This window comes from Ursus maritimus, unplaced genomic scaffold, assembly GCF_017311325.1.
Source record: "Ursus maritimus isolate PB19 unplaced genomic scaffold, ASM1731132v1 scaffold_32, whole genome shotgun sequence".
Classification (NCBI taxonomy): Eukaryota; Metazoa; Chordata; class Mammalia; order Carnivora; family Ursidae; genus Ursus; species Ursus maritimus.
The window spans coordinates 26905193-26926458 of NW_024425786.1; the positions used below are offsets into that span (position 1 = coordinate 26905193).

Below are 21266 nucleotides of genomic sequence, written 5' to 3' on the forward strand. Positions count from 1 at the left end.
GGAGAAATATTCTTTACTATGTAATTACTTTATAATTTCTTTTACTTTGTAATTTTTTTTACTATGTAATATTTTACTTTGTATCATTTGCATTTTTTACTAAGTGTATGTATCACCTATTCAAATTAATTTTTAAAATATTAAGCTTAGGGGCAAAAAGAACCACTGCTTTAGGGGAATGACGCATTAGTGAGCAAGATATAGAAAAGAGCCAAATGGGAAGGAAGCTGGGCAGTGAAACAGAATGTAGGGCTGTCAGCTGCTAAAGGGCAATTAGAGCATTAATGAAGGGAAAGGGGCAGAAGGAAGACCAGTCCTAGAAAAAGTCCAATGCAGAAAATCCTTTCTTCATTTCTGTCCTGAGGTGATATTAGGTAAACTGAGACTCAAACCAGAGAGCTCAATTTATCCAGATTCAGCTTTATTCTGAATTAACCATCTGTCAAGGATGCACGTCAAAGAGTAGAAAAAGATGAAGGAGCACATCAAAAAAAGTTCCCTGGCAAGTGGGAGGGACGGCATAAGGTTAGGAGCCCTGTTTAGGGAAGGAAATGTTGTCCAGGTCATGGATGCCATTTTTGTCAATGATTCGAACGCTGAAAGTTGGCAGATTCAGGATGAAGCGTTTCTGGAGCTGCAGAGAGACATGAAGAAAATCAGTCAAAAAGTATTTACTGAGCACTAACTATGGGCAGGGCTCTTTGAGGCACTGGGCATACACGCAGATATGGCTTTTGTGGCGCTTATATTCTACAGGGGGCAGTCAGTAGTCAGACACTGAAGCAAGCCCAGACTGCAGCTGGAGGCTGGGGGGCAGTGAGCAAGAACTGGGAGATGCAGCTGGGAGCTCGTCTCCAGTCAGTCAGCTGATGAAAGAATAAGACAAGTCAAGGTTCTATTCCCCACAGTCTGCTACCCATCAGTCTGATAAACACAGACTTCTTTTTTAAAATGTCTCAAGGTAGTAAGCCAACAAAGGAGTGATTGCCCTAGGAATAAGCTTTGGACCAAAGCAATGTACTCCTACGTCCCAAGAATTTGCTCCAGTCACCCTCGGCCCCCCGATATTATATAAGGCCTGGGTGTGTGTAGCTAGAGGCATGGTGGGAAGGACATTGGTAGAACTGCTCTTGGAACAACCCCTGCTTCTGACTCCTGCAATCCAAGCCGACCTATGATTAAAATAACATCTCTGCACTCTCTTAAGAGTCTCTGCTTGAGAGGCTGTTCCAAAGGAGCTGTGGTCTACGTGCATGGAAGCAGACAGCCCTCACTAACCTGGCTAGAGACTACTGAGGAACACAGTTGGGAGGAAGTCTATGCTTCTGTGGCCACCCTTCCTGGACTTAGTCTTCAGAGAGAAGGCATAAAGCTCTCTACTTGCTCCCTTAGGAGCATATGTCAGAGATGTCCACCTCCCCAGGCATGAGTCCGCCCTCCCATATTTCCCATCTCCTTTACAGCTGAGGACTGGGCGTCAACAACCTACCATTTCCTGAGTCCCCTCTAGCCAATGACTCCTATATCCAGAAACAAGCTCCAAAATCAAGAAAAGGTGACAATAAGGAAATGTGAATTTCTAAAATGGTCACCCTTAGGATCCACAGTGAATAAAGTCTCAGAGCACTTGATATGCCAGTGCCTTCTCCCTAGCGGCCCTTTTAACACTTACGACTGCTGGACTAATACGGTCTCTCAGATGAATGGTTAAGGAGAGCACATGAGTCTATTCTCAGCTTCTGCTTTGGAAAGGGGGTTCGTAAACAAGAAGGAGGGGGCACTGTGGACTGAAAATGAAGGATTGTATAAGAGGCAAATTGACATTATGGCCAACGCTCCTACCCTCCTACTCTCTCACTAGACCACAAATTCGGGTTCATCCTTAGGCCACAAAGACAGCAAAAGAATTAACAATCCTAAGGGAGCTGCTTTCTCTTCCTCCTCCTCCTCCATCCGTACGCCAAAGACTCTTAGGACTAGTACTGGAATGGGTGGGGTCCGTGTTCCTAGCGTCGTAAACTAAAGGCTACTCTCCTTTTCTGCTTAAAGCTTTCCTAGCTGCTTTCCATGGCCTTCTGAATTCTCAGGGAAGGCTTTCTCTCCAAACTAACGCACTCTGAGAGAGCAGACAGCATGGCAACTCCCAGTGGCACAAGAATAGAGCAGGTATCAAGTCTAGGGCAGCAATAGTCCTTGAAGTATATATATCACAGTTACCACCTGTAGCAACATCAGCTGACACTGCTAAGTAAACACTCGGCTCTATACCGGACAAATCAATCAGAATCAGGGGTGGAGGGGCGCCTGGGTGGCACAGCGGTTGGGCGTCTGCCTTCGGCTCAGGGCGTGATCCCGGCGTTATGGGATCGAGCCCCACATCAGGCTCCTCCGCTGTGAGCCTGCTTCTTCCTCTCCCACTCCCCCTGTTTGTGTTCCCTCTCTCGCTGGCTGTCTCTATCTCTGTCAAATAAATAAATAAAATCTTTAAAAAAAGAAAAAAAAAAGAATCAGGGGTGGAGGTGGGAGTGGGATAGTCACGAATCTACTTAAAAACAAAAACAGGGGCGCCTAGGTGGCGCAGCCGGTAAACGTCTGCCTTAGGCTCAGGGTGTGATCCCAGAGTCCTGGGATCGAGCCCCACATCAGGCTCCTCCGCTGGAAGCCTGCTTCTTCCCCTCTCACTCCCCCTGCTTGTGTTCCCTCTCTCGCTGGCTGTCTCTGTCTGTCAAATAAGTAAATAAAATGTTAAAAAAAAAAATCCTTTAAAAAAATTAAAAAAAATAAACAAACAAACAAAAAATTCCCTAGATTATACACACCAAAATCTGAGAACCACTAGCCTGGACGAACCCCCCGCCCCCGTAAAAAGTAACTAAATTGTAAAATTGACACTGATGGGAAGGAAACCCATGAGAGAAACCAAATAAGCTTGTTACCCACCAAACTCTAACCCTGGTAGCAACTTCACATCTGGTTAGTGGGTATTTATTACACCTTCTGGCAAAGATCAGAAAAAAATGCAACCGAGGAATGGAACAATACTGGCAGACAGAGATAAACATTCCTTTCGGGATCCTGTGGGAGCTACTCACCTCCTCTAGACATTTCCTAAGAAGCTCCACTGCCCTCTCACGAGAGATAGCTGAAAGAGAACAGAGGCCACGCACTCAAGGTGTTGCCATTAAGTCCAACTCTCTGCCACAACTTTTACCTTTCAAACTTCTTCAGGTCAGTATGCTACACAAACGGAAATGGCAAAAAAAATGCCTAGCCTTCTAGCTTGCAACAAACTTATTCCATATGCAGTGGAAGGTGCCCCAGACCCAGTGCTCTGGCAGCCACTAGCCATCGCAAATTGATTTGCTACAGAGAAGGGTAAGCATGACGGAATTCTGCCTCCCATGGCCAGGCCTGCCTCTAGAGAAGTCCAGCGGCTTGCCTCTTTTATAGCCCATCCCCCTCACCCTGACACGCACCCGCACCCGCACCCTCCCCCCCTTTAGACCAGGGCTTAAATCAGTTCCATCTGCCCCAGCCAGCTGCAAGTCAGGGAAAGGGAGGACAGGGCCGGAGTTTTAGCCTCACTTTCCCAGCTGGGTCTCCGTTTAACAATGGAAAGAGAATTCATGGGATAGGGCTGAGACTCTCATAGAATCGGAGCCAAAGGAACTGTGCACAAGCATGGCAAACTGGGATGACATATTATGCAGTTAGGCTTCAGGGGTGGTTAGTGGTGATTTTGGTGGGCAAATCAGCTGTATTACTGCCAGATGCCAAATCAAGAAACGGTCATTAGGAGGCCAGGCTAATTCTTTTTAGGATGTGGCCTAGAGCTCTGGCATGGCTAAGGTTGAGGGAGAGGGCAGCACCAAAAAAGAGTGCAGAAGCCAGATTTTTCCCGCACTGACAGGGAAGAATGGAATTTAGGGAGCGAAGTGGCCATCTGTGCTGCATCTACAGCCTATAAATGTGAAAAAGCCCAAGTGCCTATTGCTCACAGTGGCGAAAATCAAGGTTAGGATTGGAGTCAAAAGACAGAACTTACCACAAAAGCATTCCTGCGCTGGAAGCTTTGCCAAGCTAACAATTTACAGGCAAGGAGAGAGCCAGCTTTTTCTTACAGGAGGGGCAGCCATTGGGTGATAAGAACCAAGGGAAGGGCTCGTGGCCTTCAAAAGCTTTAACATTTAAGCAAAGAAATCCTCAGTTGTCAGGCTGGGGACCTGTTCATCCTCACAAGCTCAAAACAAACGCACAAACCACTTGGTTTACTTGCTCACTCTTTATGGCTGAGATGCTAATAAGCATCTAGGCTGGGCAAAATGAGTTAAAAAACTGAAAAATTAGTTTTACTCACTACTCCAACACACTGTATTTTTTTATAATAATTTTTTATTATGTTATGTTAGTCGCCATACAGTACATCCCTAGTTTTTGATGTAAAGTTCCATGATGCATTGTTTGCGTATAACACCCAGTGCACCATGCAATGTGTGCCCTCCTGAATACCCATCACCGGCCTATCCCAAACCCCCCACTCCTCTAAAGCCCTCAGTTTGTTTCCCAGAGTCCATAGTCTCTCATGGTTCATTCCCCCTTCTGTTTACTCCCCCTTTCTTCTTCCCTTTCCAACACCCTTTAAAACAAAACAAAACCCAGTTCTGCACATACGGAGTATCTCTTTTTGTCTAGCAAAAAAGAGACTCTTATTAGCCTTTCGATAACCGTCCTGACGCACGGGGGGAGAGCAGCTTCCACAAGGCAGCTGATGTGCTACCTAGGATCTATCATCTGTTCAAGTCCCGACCACCAGGAGCAGAGGGGTGGTGTGCAAACCCAGGAAGCAGCTGAGGACGGGACTCTGCTACTACTCCCTACCTGTAGTGTCCTACAACTTACTTGGTGTATAGTATCGGTCCAGGATACTGAGAGTCAGGAAGGCACCATAGCCGTGGGCTGCAAAAGGAGCCTTGGCCAAGGCTGCCAGGTAGTCCATGTAGTAGAGAGCTGGACCCTCATGCTCATCGTAGCCAGCCAGGAGGAGGTTGACGTGATACGGGGTCTACAAAAGAAAGACATGGTCAAAGCAGTAACACCAACAACTCTTTCCATGACAAATGGGAACGTTCCAATTCTTGATGAGTAAGAAAACAGCAGCAGCTAAATAAATCATGATGAAAGTAAAAATTGAGAGAAATCTAAAGGTCCGAGAGTGCGGTAGGAGGTATCAGGGAGGTTGGCTTCCTTTCTCTGAACAGAAGAGCATTGGGAGCACTTAAAGGTTTAAAAAAAAAAAAAGACAAACCAAAAAACTGCTTTCTTCTTAATGCCTATGGACAAGAACTTGTTACAAAAGCATTTCAAAGGCAGAAAGCATGGTGCTCTTCTGTCTTTCCTGATTGCTGAAACCAACAAACACAGTTCTGAGAGTGTCAGGCCATAGACTAAAGAAAGCAGCAGCCCCAACCACATCTTCCAAAATAAACAGGTTCAGTCTGGGCACCTGGACCAAAATCTCAAGTGGTAGACCGTATGCCCCAGTATTAAAGAAACAACTCTTGGGGTGCAGAAAGAGAGTAGGTCTCAAAAATTTAAGTGACATCACTGAAGTTTTTTTTTTAACTTTTAATTTTAAGTAGGCTCCACACTCAATGCAGAGCTCAAATTCACAACCCTTAGATCAAGAGTTGCATGCTGTACTCAACTGAGCCAGCCAAGCACCCCTCAAATCACTAAACTTTTAGTGCAGACACTAATAATGGAAGTCCATAAATACGCTAGAACTGTGGAAACATAGTAATACTAGAAGAACTGTAGATTTAAGTGAAATACTAATAACATTTTTCTCATATAACAAGGCTCTCCTAAGATAACTAAAAAGTAATTTATATCAATGAGACAAATATAAAATAATTAACAGGCGTCCTTTCTTTGTATTACCAGCAAATCTAAACATGCAAGTTTTTACAAAGAACCTTGACTAAGTCTGCCTTGCTCTTCATCTCCAAACGGATGCTTACTTTTTTCGAAACCAGCTGGGCCATTTACCATGTTAAATTCAGCCTGTCTATGCCCCTAGGCATCAGTGGTGAGACTCTCATTTCACATGGCTTCCTTTTTCACTGCAAAATGTGTTTTTCATCTTACATTTGCCTCAGTGGGTAGTGAGCAGGCCTTGCTTAAGGTTACGTGCCCATCCTTAAACTTATATATTCTATTAATGCACATTAAATGAAACTGAATATATTTACATGCCCTTTTATAGAGTATAAAGTAATAACAGCTAGTGGTCTTAAAAGTGACATCTCACATTCTTCAAACAATGATTAAATGGGCATTTGGAAGCTTGAAGAAACTCATGTTAGAAGAACACATGAAAACACTATATACTTACTTGGAACTCCAAGCCAGTTGTCCTAGTAACATTTCCTAAAGACTACAGAGTAGCCCTAAACTGCAAACAAGTTTCTGCCTTCGGGATAAGATGGGGGGCGGTCTGAGAGGAGGAAGAACTGGGGGCGGTCTGAGAGGAGGAAGAACTGACCAGCAGTAGTCAAGTCTTCCGAGAAAGTAATTACCCGCCTGTCACATTTCCGGTGGGCAGTGTGCTGCACTCTGCTAAGCTCTGGAACTTTCTGCCACATTCTGCAACTATGTTCTTAGTACGTCTGGCCTTAGGCAAGACACTTAACCCCTATGAGCTTCTGTTTCCTTATGTGTAAAACTGGGTTAATTAATCCTTCCCCTTTCTATCTTCCAGGGAGTATGGTGAGAAAAAATAAGAGAGGTGAGCATCCCAAACTCTGGAAGAAAAGATGCTACCTAAATTTCCTAGAATATTAGCCATACCCCAGTCTCTCTTCGATAGCTTATCACTTTAAACGACAAAGACAAAACCGTTTAAATTAGCTAAAGATAAAAATGTATACCTAACAGAATTTTTTTCTAAGTGTGAAAACAGTACTGGTAAAATCAGGCAGACATAGAATACCTTCGTGTTGTTGTTGTTAAAAGTGGAGTAGCAAAAAAGAAACAGAAAGAAGAACAAGGGGCGGTGGAGGAGACAGAGATGGCAGAGATGGGGATTCTAGCTGGTTTTCTTCCCTAAGAGATTTCATAACAAAGTCTCTTACCTATCACCAAAAAAGTTCGTCTTTTTGCTAAGAGGTTAACTCTACTATTCTTTGTTCACGGGCCAAAATACCCACTGTACGGTCAACCAGAACAATTTTATCAAGTTGGAAAGGTAAGTTAAGGATCCACTCAGCTACCCCAAGAAATCTAAGCAACCCAGATACATTCTGTCTCCAGTGAAGATCTTGTCTACACTATGAGATTACTCTGTGTTTAAAACACGTGATTTTAAGAGCCACCACCAAAAGATTTTACATGAAACTGTATCAGTGGAACTTCAAAAGCAAACTGTATTACTTAACTGGTCTATATAATATCATTTATTTATGCTGAAGCATCTGATACATGCACTCATCAAAGTCGGTATTCAGAAGCCACAACACGGGGTAGAGAAGATAACTCACAAATTATTGTGTGACTTCGAATTACCGACTTTTGCAAGTGTGAGATGCTCCAGCATAAATAAATGGTGTTATCTAGACTAATTAAATCAATACATCTGTGTAACAACTTGCAGTTTCTGAAATTCTGACAATGCTCCATCAGAGGTCTCTGGCTCACACTAGTTTTTTAAAATTTCGAATAAAGTCTTGTATACTGTCACTCCTGCTCCTCTCAGAATCTTGGTGTTCAAAGTGACAAAGCCATAGTTGTGGGTTTCTTGACTGTTACAGTCCCTCATATTCTTGATTCCTTACCACTTTCCAGGAATGAGACAAATTCCAAGCCCTTCAATTTTGTGCTATCCTAACCTCATACACATGTGTGACTGCTGGTGGTGTGTTTAGGGAAATACTTATGTGTAAGCTACAACCCAGCTATTCAAATATTTATGCCAATTATAAGCTCCATGAAGGCAGGATTATGTATGGTTTGTTCAACGATATACAAGCAATATAGTATATGCTCAATAAATATTTGCTGATTGAGTAATGATCATACCAGAAAGCATTACACATTTTAATTTAGATGTGGCTAATGCCTAGTGCCACAAGATGAGGAAAATTACTAAACAAATGTCAGAAAGTAATAGGTTCTACTTCCAAGAATTCACTCAAGTTTAAATAGACTGCCAGCATCTCTCTGAATGCCCACACATTGTTGCTTCTTGCTAGACTCCTAGGTCCTTCACTTTCTACCTCCCTTTAGACATGGGTTGCTAAGTACAGAAAAATTGAGGCTACTGGTCAGGCATTTAGAATTGAATGAAGGGAGAATAAAAGCATAAATAAGTATCTTAGAGGAAAAAAAGCTGGGTTACACTATGCACTTAGACTTGAGTTCGAAATCTGGCTATCTTACTAATGCGTGGCCTTAGAAAAGCTAGTGACTTAACTTCGCTGAATTTTAGTGTTCCCATTAAAAACATGGGCTAATACCTACACAAAAGAGCTACAGTGAAGATTCAAAGAGATAATGCATATAAACAAAAGCATAGTGCCTAAGACACAGTAAAGACTCGATAAATGCTAAAATTATTACTAGAGAAACAATCACCTATGAAGTTCACAGTGCCCATGAAATACACAGGGCAAGTACTCAGGAGAAGCCCACCTACTCCTAGCACCGAAATGTAATTCCTCATATATGTCTTCATAAAGGGACATGGAAGGACAATAATAACAAGTGCCTAGCACACTGCCTGACACACGGGAGAAACGCAGTAAATGATAGTTTCGTCCTCTCCCCCTCCCAGATGCTTTTCGGGGGCCTTAAGGTGATTGTATTCACTGTCAAAGACATTCATAAGCATCCTAACTTAGAGCACATCCACTTCAGTCAGCCTACCCTAACCTATCTTGAGATTGATCACAGGCCTGGAGACCTAGAGATTTTCCGGAAGCCTGAAAATATAAAAACAAAAACAAACCCTACATGCAGACTTGGGAGAGTAAATACCATTTACTTATTTATTAAGTATTTTCATGCTGTTTCTGTCACTATAGATATGTCCACCTGAGTGCCAGGCCTCACTTTCTAGCTACTTTTTCATCAGTCCCATTCTATCCCACGATCAGCATTCCCTGTGAGAATCCGCCAATTATTCCGGTGTAATGGGAACACTAATCAATCATCACAGATTTGCTAGGAAATCTCTATTCTTTACAAAGTAATCTTTGTTCTGTGCATGATATAATCCTAGTCTTTGGTTGCCACCATTATTCTAATTATTTAGATAGCAAGTCTAGGTAATGAAACAAAGTTATGAGGTCCCCAAGGCAAGGAACTGTATCTTGTATGTCAAGATCCTTCACAACAGAGGCTACGACTGAATATTATATATAATTTTGAACTAACCTAAACGTCCAGATGACCAATAAATGAATCCAAACATTTAGATGAGACACTCTCTGCCCAAGAGCCTTGACGATCACCATCAACGGTTTGCAGTGCAAAATGCTTAAAGTTGTATCTAATTGATAGACAAAGAAAAAATTTAAATGAACCACCCTGGTACCGCAAAATGAATTTTAGCTTCTAAAACAAGGTACCACCAAAATTTCGCCTCTTTTTACAAGTGGGGGGTGGGCAACGCTAGACAAATGACAAATGTGCTATCTTTTCCTCCCTTAAAAAAAAATACACAGTGGGGAGCCTGGGTGGCTCAGTTGGCTAAGCATCTGACTTTTGACTTCAGTTCAGGTCATGATCACAGGGTCCTGGGATTGAGCCCGCAGCGTCGGGCTCTCTGCTCAGCAGGAAGTCTACTTACTCTTCTCCCTCCGCCCCTCCCCCTGCTCATGCTCTCTCATTCTCACATAAATAAATAAAATCTTAAAAAAATACACGGGAGGCGCCTGGGTGGCTCAGTCGGTTAAGTGTCTGACTCTTGATTTCAGCCCAGGTCATGATCTCAGGGTTGTGAGATCAAGCCTAGCGACTGGCTCCACACTGGGTGAGGAGCCTGCTTAAGATTCACTCTCTCCCTCTTCTGCACCCCCGCCAATACATGACATAAGGTTATTTTAAAGTGGAGAGCTTTAAGTCATTTTGAGATTTCTTCATCTATACAACAGGGATAATAACAGTAAATGTAAAGTGTCCAATGCAAATGCCTGTTACACAGTAATAATACAGATTAGTTATTATCACCATAATCACCATCACGACTAGCACTTTTAGGATCTGACTGTATTATTAACAGATCTGACTAGATAATAATATCGAGATGTCCCACTAAGAACCAACCAAAAGACCCCCTTTTTTGGTTGAGAAAAGGGATAAAATTTAAGCCCGGGAAATTAGCCAATAAGCACATCTCTTGCGCACTTCTCCCTAGGATTGAAATGGACTTCCTAATACCTGTGCCCTGTACAACTGAGCTCAGTTCCACTTTGTGTATTTGGGCGTGGGATGGTACACAGATATAAACTTTCCTCAAGTTAGGTGGAGCGTTTCCCCCCCTCCAACCCTTGTACATACAACTCCTTGTATATTCCCTCTCTCATGAAAAAGAAACACTGTAGTGATTAAGAAGAGTGTGAAATTCCATAAATTTTACAGCTGAAGAGAACAGTTGTGATAAATACACTGAAACAACAAAATCAGCGACGAGAGTCTGGGCGGTGACAAGCAGCGGTGTGACATCTGGCGGAAGCCAAAGTCACAGCAAGGGGGAGAGAGGTGGGCGTGAGGAAGCATCCCGCCGAGCGTGGACACAGAAAAAGAGAGGAATTGACAGTCTTCCTTTGGAGTCAGGCCAGCCTTTGCCACCTCTAATTGAATAGGACGATGTCACTAGGAGTGAGGTGCTTTGGAGGTGCGGTTTCTTTTGCACTGTGCTGTACCTTGGAACGTTAAGCAGCGTGTGAAGCATATTTCCATTCCTAGAGTAATCTGGAAGGAGATGCAGAACCACCAATAGGACAAAGGAGTCTGTCTAGTGATGACAGTGCTTTAATAAGTAGACTTCTAAATACACTAAACAGAGACTGGGCTTTGAAGGGACAGTGCATGCTATTTGTTTTACCCCAGCTGACTGTCAAAGCTTCCTAAAATCCCATCTTTTGGCACTGAGAGTATTTCACAAAAATGCAGTTTACAGAATTAGAAGAAAGCTCAACTAGTTTATCCAACATCCCTTTTATAAATGTGGGGACTCAAGTTCAAAGAAGGGACAGTGATGTGCCCTAAGCCACAGAGCTAATTAGTGTCAGGACCAGTATTTAGGCTTCTGATTCCAAGTCCTGTGTGCTTTTCTAGGAAACCATGCTGCCTCCACAAAATGGAAATTAGTGTGAAAATATGATTCAATATGTAAATGTCAGCTTAACACTCAAATATTTCAGGATATACTATTTTGCATATAGCATCTATTGTTCTCTGTTTCATTTACCACATCTTACATGACCAATATTTTAAGTTTTAAAAGGGCAGGTTTAATATCAGACCACATGACTCCCCCAAAGGGTCTAAAACTATATAAAATATGTAGTAAGTACTCAATAAATACCTGTGGTGAGAAGCAGATACCAATACCATACTGCTTTGCCAATGCCCAATTTTACAAATTAATAAACAAATGGATCAGTTATCATTTCCTTATACTGATGCTCTGAACTCTGAATCAAGAGCTTGTTTCCAATAATCAACAGCATTTACTAGCTACCTGCTTTGCATGGGTTTGATGGCATAATTTTAAAATTTCAATGTCAGAGCACTTGGGTGGCTCAGTCGGCTGAATGTCCAACTCTTGATTTCAGCTCCAGTCAAGATCTCAGGGTTCCTGCCTCTGGCTCCGTGCTCAGTGGGGAGTCTGCTTGAGATTTTCTCTCTCTCCCTCTGCCCCTCCCCCCAACACGCCTATGCTCCCCCCCTCTAATAAATAAATTTAAAATTTCAATGTCAATTTTTAATTAATTTTAATTTTTAATTTTAATTTTTAAAGGACTTTTTACCTATATTAGAATTGCAATGTTCATTATATCAAACACTTAAAAAAAACACAGAGATTTTTTAAACACATTAAACACTTAAAAAAAACACAGAGCAACTTCCAACTGTCTTCACAACCTATGTACCTTTTCTAGCTCTACAAGGCTGTGGTTCTATAGACGGGGCTGGGGAAGAACAGCTTTCCCTAGCACCTAAACAATATAGGGCATCTGTATTCTGACTTTAAACCTCTCCAACACAGTCCTTTTTAAGGAAACCCATTAATCTCCTGTTCTAAATAATAATGGTAATTATGCTTTAAGTATAAATGTACACAATTTATAAAAGGCTTCAACCAAATCCTGCAAGAGCTGAGACCAGAACATAGGGTAATTATGAAATGGGCAGATACCCCAATCAACTTCACTTTTGCATTTAAAATGGGACTATATTTTATTTTATTATTATTTTTAAAAGATTTTACTGTTTAAAGTAATCTCTACACCCAACATGGGGCTCGAACTCATAACACCAAGATCAAGAGTTACATGCTCTACTGACTTTAAATTCAATAGACGCTACTTAGCATTTCCTATGGATGCTGGTGAATATGGGAACATGTACACCTAGTGAATTAGGTGATTTCAGCAGGAAGCAGAGGAACTGGGATGATACGGTCACTGGCTTCCTAAAGAATATGAACCTCACCATGTAAACCAAAGAGGAGCCAGTGAAAATCACTCCTATTCGTCTGCTGAGTCAAGCTTTTTTCATGTCATAGGACACTGCAGAAGCAGTAGGGATGGAAGGGGAGAAATGGAATATGAGACATATTTATAGAAGGTAGAATTGACAGGAATTAATAACTAGAAGAATAGAAGATGAGGGAGAAAGAGGAGTTAAGGCTCTGAATAAGGGGAAAGACGGTAGAGCAAATGTAAAAAACTCATTTGGATCACGAGCTTAAGTAGAGCTGTCCAGAGGCTTCTGGAAAGAGAAAAGAGTGTACAACCCAAGTTAAGAGTCTGCATGAAGAACGAGCCGGTTAGGAGGTTTCATTTCCACAAACACTCATTCCCGTGTTTGCATGTGGAAGAAAGATAGTGAACAATTACAACAGGACACTGGCAGAGCTATTCCTAGGTTGCCATGAGACCACAAAGTTGAGGGTGACGTGTGTGTGTTTGGCGGGGGGGGGGAGGGGAGAGTAGTACAGAGAAAGTTTCCCTGAAAATGCTGAACTGATTCTTAACCAGCAATTAAAAGTTAGCCATTTGGAGACGTGAAAGTACATTCGGGCATGAATGACTGGTAAAGTGGCAGGGTCAGCAAAAGCAGAGAGACGAGAAAGAACACACAGCAGGCTGGGGAGTACGAGTGACTGGGCATGAAGTAGAGAAAGCCAGTGTGACAAGGATGAGGCAGGTCAACAGTGGAAGGCAACGATGAAGCAGAAGCCGATCTCGAAGACCGTGCACTGCTAAGTTTAAGAGAGACGTTCTGGGGAGCTGAGAAGAAACTGGACTTTCTTTTATGATCACAAGCTGGGACCAGCTCTGTTATCCAGTGTTTCCACTTAGAGTGGGGGAAAAAAAGGAGGTATGAAGTTGGAAGTTGGAAAGAGTTTCCTCCTAATCCTCTGAAAAAAACTAGGAGTTTAAACCGATCAGACTACTATACTGAGCTTCACAACAAGGAAGTTAAATTAAACTGACTGCCCGATTTGCCTTTTCTCTGTTTCGGATACATTTATCTTGTAGCACTAAAAAACAAAGTGGCCCATATTTATAGATTCCCACACTCATTTGAGAAATACAGAAACAAGCAAACCTTTGATTTTTAGAGGCCCAAGACAAAACAAAAGCATTACCCTGAAAATGAGACTGTCTAACCAAGATTTTCCTTTTTCTTTTCTCCGCCGTAGGTCCTTCTCTGAAAGTCTATTTGGTGTACCTGTTTGATGCTGGCAGATGTGAAATCATCAGAATACAAGAACTGTCCTCACTTTCCTTTACAATGATGAGCTCACGTCAAATGTTTTGCTTAACACATTGGCAACAATTCTTACATTGGCTGAGTTCTTGAACTTAAGTTCAGCAATGTTACTGCAATTACAACCAACGTTTTAAACTTTAAAAGCAAACACGTTTTAAATTATTATTTGAATAAACTATGATTTTAAATGCTATAAGTCTCAGACAGAGATGTATTTTTGTGAAAAAAGCAATGAAGACACGAGATCAAATGTGGCTTTATCACTTTACATTTGTTACTTGAGATAGTCATTTGGCCCTGGAGCCTCAAGTGCCCCATCTGAATATGGGGATGGTATTGCCTGCCCGACAGCTGTGAGGAACAAACAGTGCTATTCTGTGTTCAAGTTTCTGAAAGAAGACCCAGTAAGTGGTAGGTGCCCAATAAATGTCAACTGAATCTGAATTTTAGGAGCAAAAAAATTGAACATTGTGCATATTTCAATTTTTAGCAAAACTAGATTTTAAAGTTCTCCTTCAATAATTCCAAAATTTCTGTAAATTTTACTTCTCTAAAGCCATCACTAACCCCAAGTTTGAACAGTTCTCCTATTAAAGTTGTAATCTTATCGTAATTAGAAGTTTAGAAATTTAATGAGTTGAAATGCAACATGGCACAGATGCCTTATTATACCAACTAGTTAACACGGTATTTGTTTTCTACATTAATTTTACTTGCTAATCAAAAATACTGCTTTCTCCCAAATAACATCAAAATAAAATTGCTGATTGTGCAATGGTAAAACCAACAACACCATGTCTGCGACAAGGCCACTTGAATTTTTTCATGAGCTGGCAGTTTCCAGGGAAAATTTAAGATTCCATATACTGTTAAGTTAGTTCTCAAAAATTCAAGTGCAGAAGCCATGCTTTGTACACTACAAGGCAGATATCGGGTTGCACATGCTAAGCACACCCATGAATATCTATGGACATTGAACATCAGAGCTGATTCACCTTCCTGAGTTAATAAATAAGTCTGCCGGGAAAGACTATTTAGGACTATACACGATTGTGTATGTTTCTGGATGTCCACAGCAACCAGATATAGAATACTAAGGAAATTCTGGGGAGAAGAGTGTTTAGGAGCCCTTCTATTAGAACACAGTGCTCCCCATTCGTAGCCAAGGTTCAACGCAAGTTCCTCTTACCTCTTCAATTGACATGGAAGCTCCTCATTGGTCTCCCTGCTTCTCTTTTCTTTCCCCAAACACTTCATCAAAGAGGAGCCAATGGTCTAACCAAATCTCATCTGATCATGTTAACCCCCTCCTAGTCAACAAGCTTCCAGAGAGTTCCACTGCTTTAGCATTTTTTCATCAAATTCTTCATAACATGGACTACCTCTCTCGTTTCAATCTCTTCCGTTCCCCTAAAAATCTCAGCTATATTTAACAAACTATTTAGATTGTGAATTTTATATATGTAGAATACATAGTAAAAACCATATAGAGTTATGTATTTATATTTGTTTTTCAATCAGTGGAGCCCTAATTTATATACAGTATCCAACTGGTTAAAACGCTAAAATATTAGGAGTAGGAGCCTTAGAGAACTATTCGTCCCCGCTCCAAACATCATTAGAAAACCCCTGTGCCTAACTTAACACACTCTAACACACGTCTCTGATCTGTGCTTCTGGTTTTCTTTTTTGCTTCACCTTTGCCTTAATGACAGCTGGTTCTTTTTAGACTCAGGTTAGGTTCTGTTTCCAGAGCATCTATCTATCTGTATGGCCACTGTGGCACTTGTCACTCTGCAGTGCAATTTCTCCAGCTAAAGGCACTCACTGAGCTCTGCACCTGTTTCCTCAGCCCCAAGGACAATGCAGGCCGTAGATTTACTGAACAGATGACCATCAGCACCTGTGGAACTTCTCAGCTATAAACAACTGCACACATGAGGAGGCATCAGAAAGACAATGCAGAGTTTTGGCAGGTTACTTCAGTTTATAAAGACTCAGATTTCCTCTCCCTGCCTTTTTTCTTTCCAAACTAATCAATCCTATTTGCTCTATGGTCTACTCTCCAAAGCAATGGTAAATCTGAACAAATTTATTTTCTTCAACTTTTCAAAAAATGTGTTATGCTTTCTTGCCCTTTTACCCTTCTTTTTATTTGCTTAAACTTTTTTTTGTGAAGTAACACATACATATAAAGGTACATAAAATATACACAATAGCTTAATGAATAAAATGAGTATACATGTAACTATCTCCTAGGTTAAAAAACAGAACGGTGAACTCCTTCCCCCTTCAAAAACTTCCCACTGTCCAGGGTGCCTGGGTAGCTCAGTCAGTTAAGTGTTTGCCTTCGGCTCAGGTCATGATCTCAGGGTCCTGGGATCAAGCCCCACGTGGGGCTCCCTGCTCAGCGGGGAGTCTGCTTCTCCCTTTACCCCCACCCCCACTTGTGTGTGCTTTGTCTCTGAAATAAATAAAATCTTAAAAAAAAAAAAAAACTTCCCACTGTCTTTCACTTTAGATAACTGGTTTTGGGGAGAGTACAGGAAAACCCCACGGAATTTGTGGGATCAGCCCCTGAATTCATATGCCTGCATGATCCTGGGCCAGGATAAAAAAAGAGATCATACATTGTATACCTGAAACTAATATAACACTGTATGTTAACTATACTGGAATTAAAATTAAAAAAAAAAAACAAAAAAAAAACAAAGGCATTAGGGACTGTGGGTGGTTGGGGGGACGGAGGGCACAGGAAGAGGCATCAAGACATCAAAGTATATGTCTATTTGTATCTGTGAGTATGTGTGAGGGAATGCCCACACAGGCCAGATTTAAAGCAATCCTAAAAGGTAGGGTAAACCTGTACTTCTAATGGTAAACATTTTCAAAATAAAAGCATGTTTTTACTAAGCAGATAGAGTACTCTGCTGCTCCTGGCTTAAACCAGGCCTTAATAGGAAATCGCATAATTTTCAGTATACAAGTTTCAAAACAGTATGAATTTAGACCAATTACCTTCAACCCCATTGTGGGTAGGAAAGATGCTTTAAATGAAAAGTTGACATTATGGGGTTGCACAATCCCAGCTACCCAATAAGCTCATTCCATTCAACCCGAACAGGGGTTCTCTCTGCTCACAGCAGGCATCCAACAGGGTAGCACATATATGCTCTCTGAGTGAGAAAGCAACACCTTCTCACATAAAACCCCCTGGAGAGAGATGGCGAGGGGGAGGGAGGAGGACTTTACACCTGCAAGCTCCTAACTCTATCAGCACTAGGGCTGGGAAAAACAGCACATATTTAAAAAAAAAAAAAAAAAAGGATTCCTGATAAAGCCAGTAACTTTCAAAGAAGGATCTTCTTAAGCCATTCTTTTCTTAGAAGATAAGTAAGTACAAAGATTCAACATCCAAGTCTTTGTCTTCCTAATGGACTTAGTCAAGCCCTAATGACTGTATAAGCAAACTGCTTTAAAGGGCAGCTGTCAGAATTCTTATTCTTCTTGGTAGGAAAACACTATAAGCACAAAGTGTTGTTATATTAATTAAGACATCTCAACTTGAAGGCATATCTGTCAAAATGACCACTAAAAATAGAACAGCGTTATCTCCAACGGGGCAGACATGAGACACCTCCAATCCTAAGAGACTCCTGTGAGATGTGACCTGGGACGCACATGTGTTTTACAGTACCACTGAATATCCATCTCAATGTAGCCACATGTTTTCAGTTTTTACTGTACGTCCTATTCGGGCTAGGAAACGAATAATTAACAGACATATAACTCTTGGCCCATCATGAAAAATCTAGTTAGCTGACTAGCTGACTGAGATCTGGTGGGAAAGAACTGTTCTCCAGGTCTAAAAGAACTGCTGCTTGCACTGAAATTCCATAAGTTTCAAGATGAACATCTTGATTTTTTTTTTTTCAATTTCCCCATCACCAAAAGTAAGCCAGCTCTGTCTGTCAAGATGCCCAGGCCGTGTGGCAGTGGTGTCAAAGGCTGCCATTTGCTCGAAGGCACTGCCATCTGTGGCAGCAAAACATTTTGTCTCCGGAAAATAAACACATCTGCCTTTGCCAGTGTCCTCCCACTGTGCCGCCCATCTGGAGCAGGTGAGCTGGAAGGCAATCCAGGGCATGGGTGAGACGGGGGTGAGCAGGGGAGACAAGGCCTCAAGGGAGATGGCACATGGAGGAAGAAGGTAGTGCTGTGTCATGTCACATCCTGCTAACCACATTCGCCAAAAAGCATGTGAAATTACCCTTGTTAGTGATATTTTAATCATATGTAACAAATGGTTGGTCGTGTTTATAGGACAAGACCTGCAAAGTCAAGGTTTCACCAGGGCCATCTGCTCACAACGTCACATGACCTCACTGATAACAATAAACAGATGATGTCTTTGTGCCAGCCACCAAAGGCAAGAGGACAATAACCCTAGAGGTCAGATTAGGGGCTCAAAGCACCAGGATTCTTCTAGGACAAGACCACACTAGCCATGCCTACTATAAGCCAAACAAAACACACTCAAAGTCAGGCCAGAGTGTTGGGAAATGTCATGGTCACTTCCAAAAATGACTAATACCTGAAATTCTTTCTGACACATTTTTTACCTTTCCCTGAAAAAAGTAAATTCAAGTCTGGTTATGGTCTTGATATCAGATCTTTAAATTATACTATTTGGGAGCTAGAAGAAACCATAGAAATTATCCAATCAAATTCTCTCTTTCTTCCAATGTTTTTTCAACTACCTCACAAGAGAGCTGGTGCTAAAACTTCCTGAAATAGGGCTCTTCCAATTACACCACTGGTTTCCAAACTTTGGCAGGAAGGGGACCGTGAAGCTGTTTTTTGCAAATAAAATCTTACATGGAATTCCAATATATAAAATAGATAAAAGTTGTGCTGAAATTCACCACACTGGTCTTCCTTGGTGACTCTCCTGTGGCAGCTTCATGGAATAGAGTTTGAAAACCACCACACTAGGCTGGCTGATAGTTTTCCAATTCGTTATTTCCATTTTTTAGGTGCTAAGCAATAACAAGTATAGCCCTATAAAAAAAATAAATTACCAAAGGCTCCCCAAGTACTTGGCAGAAAAGGTTCTATGAGAACACTTTGGCCAGTGAGTAGCAGTATAAAGCCCTGAAGATTACATACCATGGAGGGCAGCATTCTACTCTAAGCCTTGCCGTGCCACATTCCCCAAGGATATCAGATTTGGCTGGCTCCTATCTCGGTCTCCACATACAAGAAATGGGAGATCTGGGTGGACAGTAACAGATAATCTTAGGGCATTCAAATACTATACCAAACATGCCACCTAATTCATTTCAAGCAAGAAAGAGCCCCATTACTTAACCACTCTCTCTTCTATAGCCCATTAATCAAATCATAAGGAGAATTTAAATAAGCATAGTGCAAACTATGCCTATAAGCCATTACAAATTTTTCAAAATAATCCTATTAAAAATCCAGATACCATGTTCTTAATGATGAAGTCATTATTAAATACTATTTTCAGGGGCGCCTGGGTGGCTCAGTCGTTAAGCGTCTGCCTTCAGCTCAGGGCATGATCCCAGGGTCTTGGGATCGAGCCCCTCATCGGGCTCCCTGCTCTGCTGGGAGCCTGCTTCTTTCTCTCCCACTCTCCCTGCTTGTGTTCCCTCTCTCACTGGCTGTCTGTCTCTCTGTCAAATACATAAATAAAATCAAGAAAGAAAAGAAAAAAGAAAAGAAAGAAAAAAGAAAGACTGACTGACTATTTTCAGGGAGGTATCATTCACTTATTCAAAATATATTTTATTAAACCAATGGTTAATTCTCAGTTCTTGTAATTTGCCACATTTGATCACTCCTTCCTTCCTAACAGATGAAGAAAGTGAGGCTCAGCAAACATTAAGTGACTTAGTGAAGACCACAGAAACTAGTACATATGAGAGAACAGCCTAGAACTCTGATACATGTGACTCCAAAACCCATGCTCAAAGAAGCCTCATAAATAATCAAAACTGGGGAGTCAAACCCATAGCAAAAAGCCCAATAAGCCCTCTTCCTGCTTCTTGGGGTATAATGAGAGGGGAGATCAACTCAATGTACACATACATCTAAATAAAAACTAGAATGAAGCCTCTTGATTTTTTCCCCCGTTCTGTGTGTTTTTTTCCATCTCTTCCTGCTGATTTCATCTTTAATTTCATAGTATATGGTGAAGTAACATCCATTCATTAAAAACATTTTAATGAAGGGAGCCTGGGTGGCTCAGTCAGTTAAGCACCTGACCTTGGCTCACATGATCCTGGGGTCCTGGGACTGAGCCCTGCAATGCTCCGTGCTCAGTGGAGAGTCTGCACTCCCTTTTCCTCTGCCCCTCCCCCCCACGCATGTGCTCTCTCTTGCTCTCTCTCAAATAAATAAATAAAATCTTCAAAAAAATATTTTAATAAAATTCCCTTCTAATATATAAACGTACAATAACATTTTCAGTGGTATCTGTGGACCAACTGCATGACATTTATTCAGCAAATAAATATATATATATAAGATTTTATTTATTTATTTGAGCGAGAGAGCAAGAGAGAGAGAGAGTACAAGCAGTGGGAGCTGAGAGAAAGAGAAGCAGGGTCCCTGCTGAGCAGGGAGCCCAATGCAGGGCTCGATCCCAGGACCCTGGAATATGACCTGAAACGAAGGGAGACACTTAACCGAACCAGCCACCCAGATGCCCCTATTCAGCAAGTATTTACTGAACGCTTACAATGGGCACATATTTTACCTAATCTATATAATAATCCTACATGGAGGTCTTTTTTTAAAGATTTTATTACTTGAGAGAGAGAGAATGCATGTGCATGCGTGCACTGGAACTGAGGGAGGGGCAAAGGGAGAGAAGACACAGAACCCTAAGTAGACTCCATGCTGAGCATGGAGCTGGATGCAGGGTTGGACCTCACGACCCCAACATCACAACCTGAGCCAAAATCAAGTCGGACACTCAACCACTGAGCCACCCAGGTGCCCCTTATATGGAGATGTTGACACTTTAATGGAACTGGAAATTTTATACTTCCCCAAACACACAAACATATTTGTACATTAGTCCAGTAACTAATTAAGGAGACAGTATGAAAGAATATGGTATTTGAATTCAGAATCTTACCTTAGACTTTTACAGGCTATACATGTGTCTTTGGTATATCTGGACACATAACAGAAATACTTAACCTCTTTATTACTAACCAGTCTACATAGGC

General features: G+C 41.6%; 1 protein-coding gene across 2 annotated transcripts in view; it reads right to left on the reverse strand.

Annotated features, from left to right (window-relative positions):
• Positions 1-400: 400 nt before the first annotated feature.
• The window catches only part of PSMB2 (proteasome 20S subunit beta 2), a 31923-nt gene continuing 11057 nt past the window's right edge, over positions 401-21266 (reverse strand). The window contains exons 4-6 of one of the 2 annotated variants that reach the window (XM_008694408.2): positions 4900-5062; positions 3093-3142; positions 401-634 (exon numbers count right to left, since the gene is read on the reverse strand). In XM_008694408.2, coding sequence (XP_008692630.2) covers positions 527-634; positions 3093-3142; positions 4900-5062 — 321 coding nt within the window. In that variant the 3' untranslated portion in view covers positions 401-526. The remainder of the gene's footprint in view (positions 635-3092; positions 3143-4899; positions 5063-21266) is intronic. The other variant, XM_008694407.2, reaches the window with a different exon arrangement.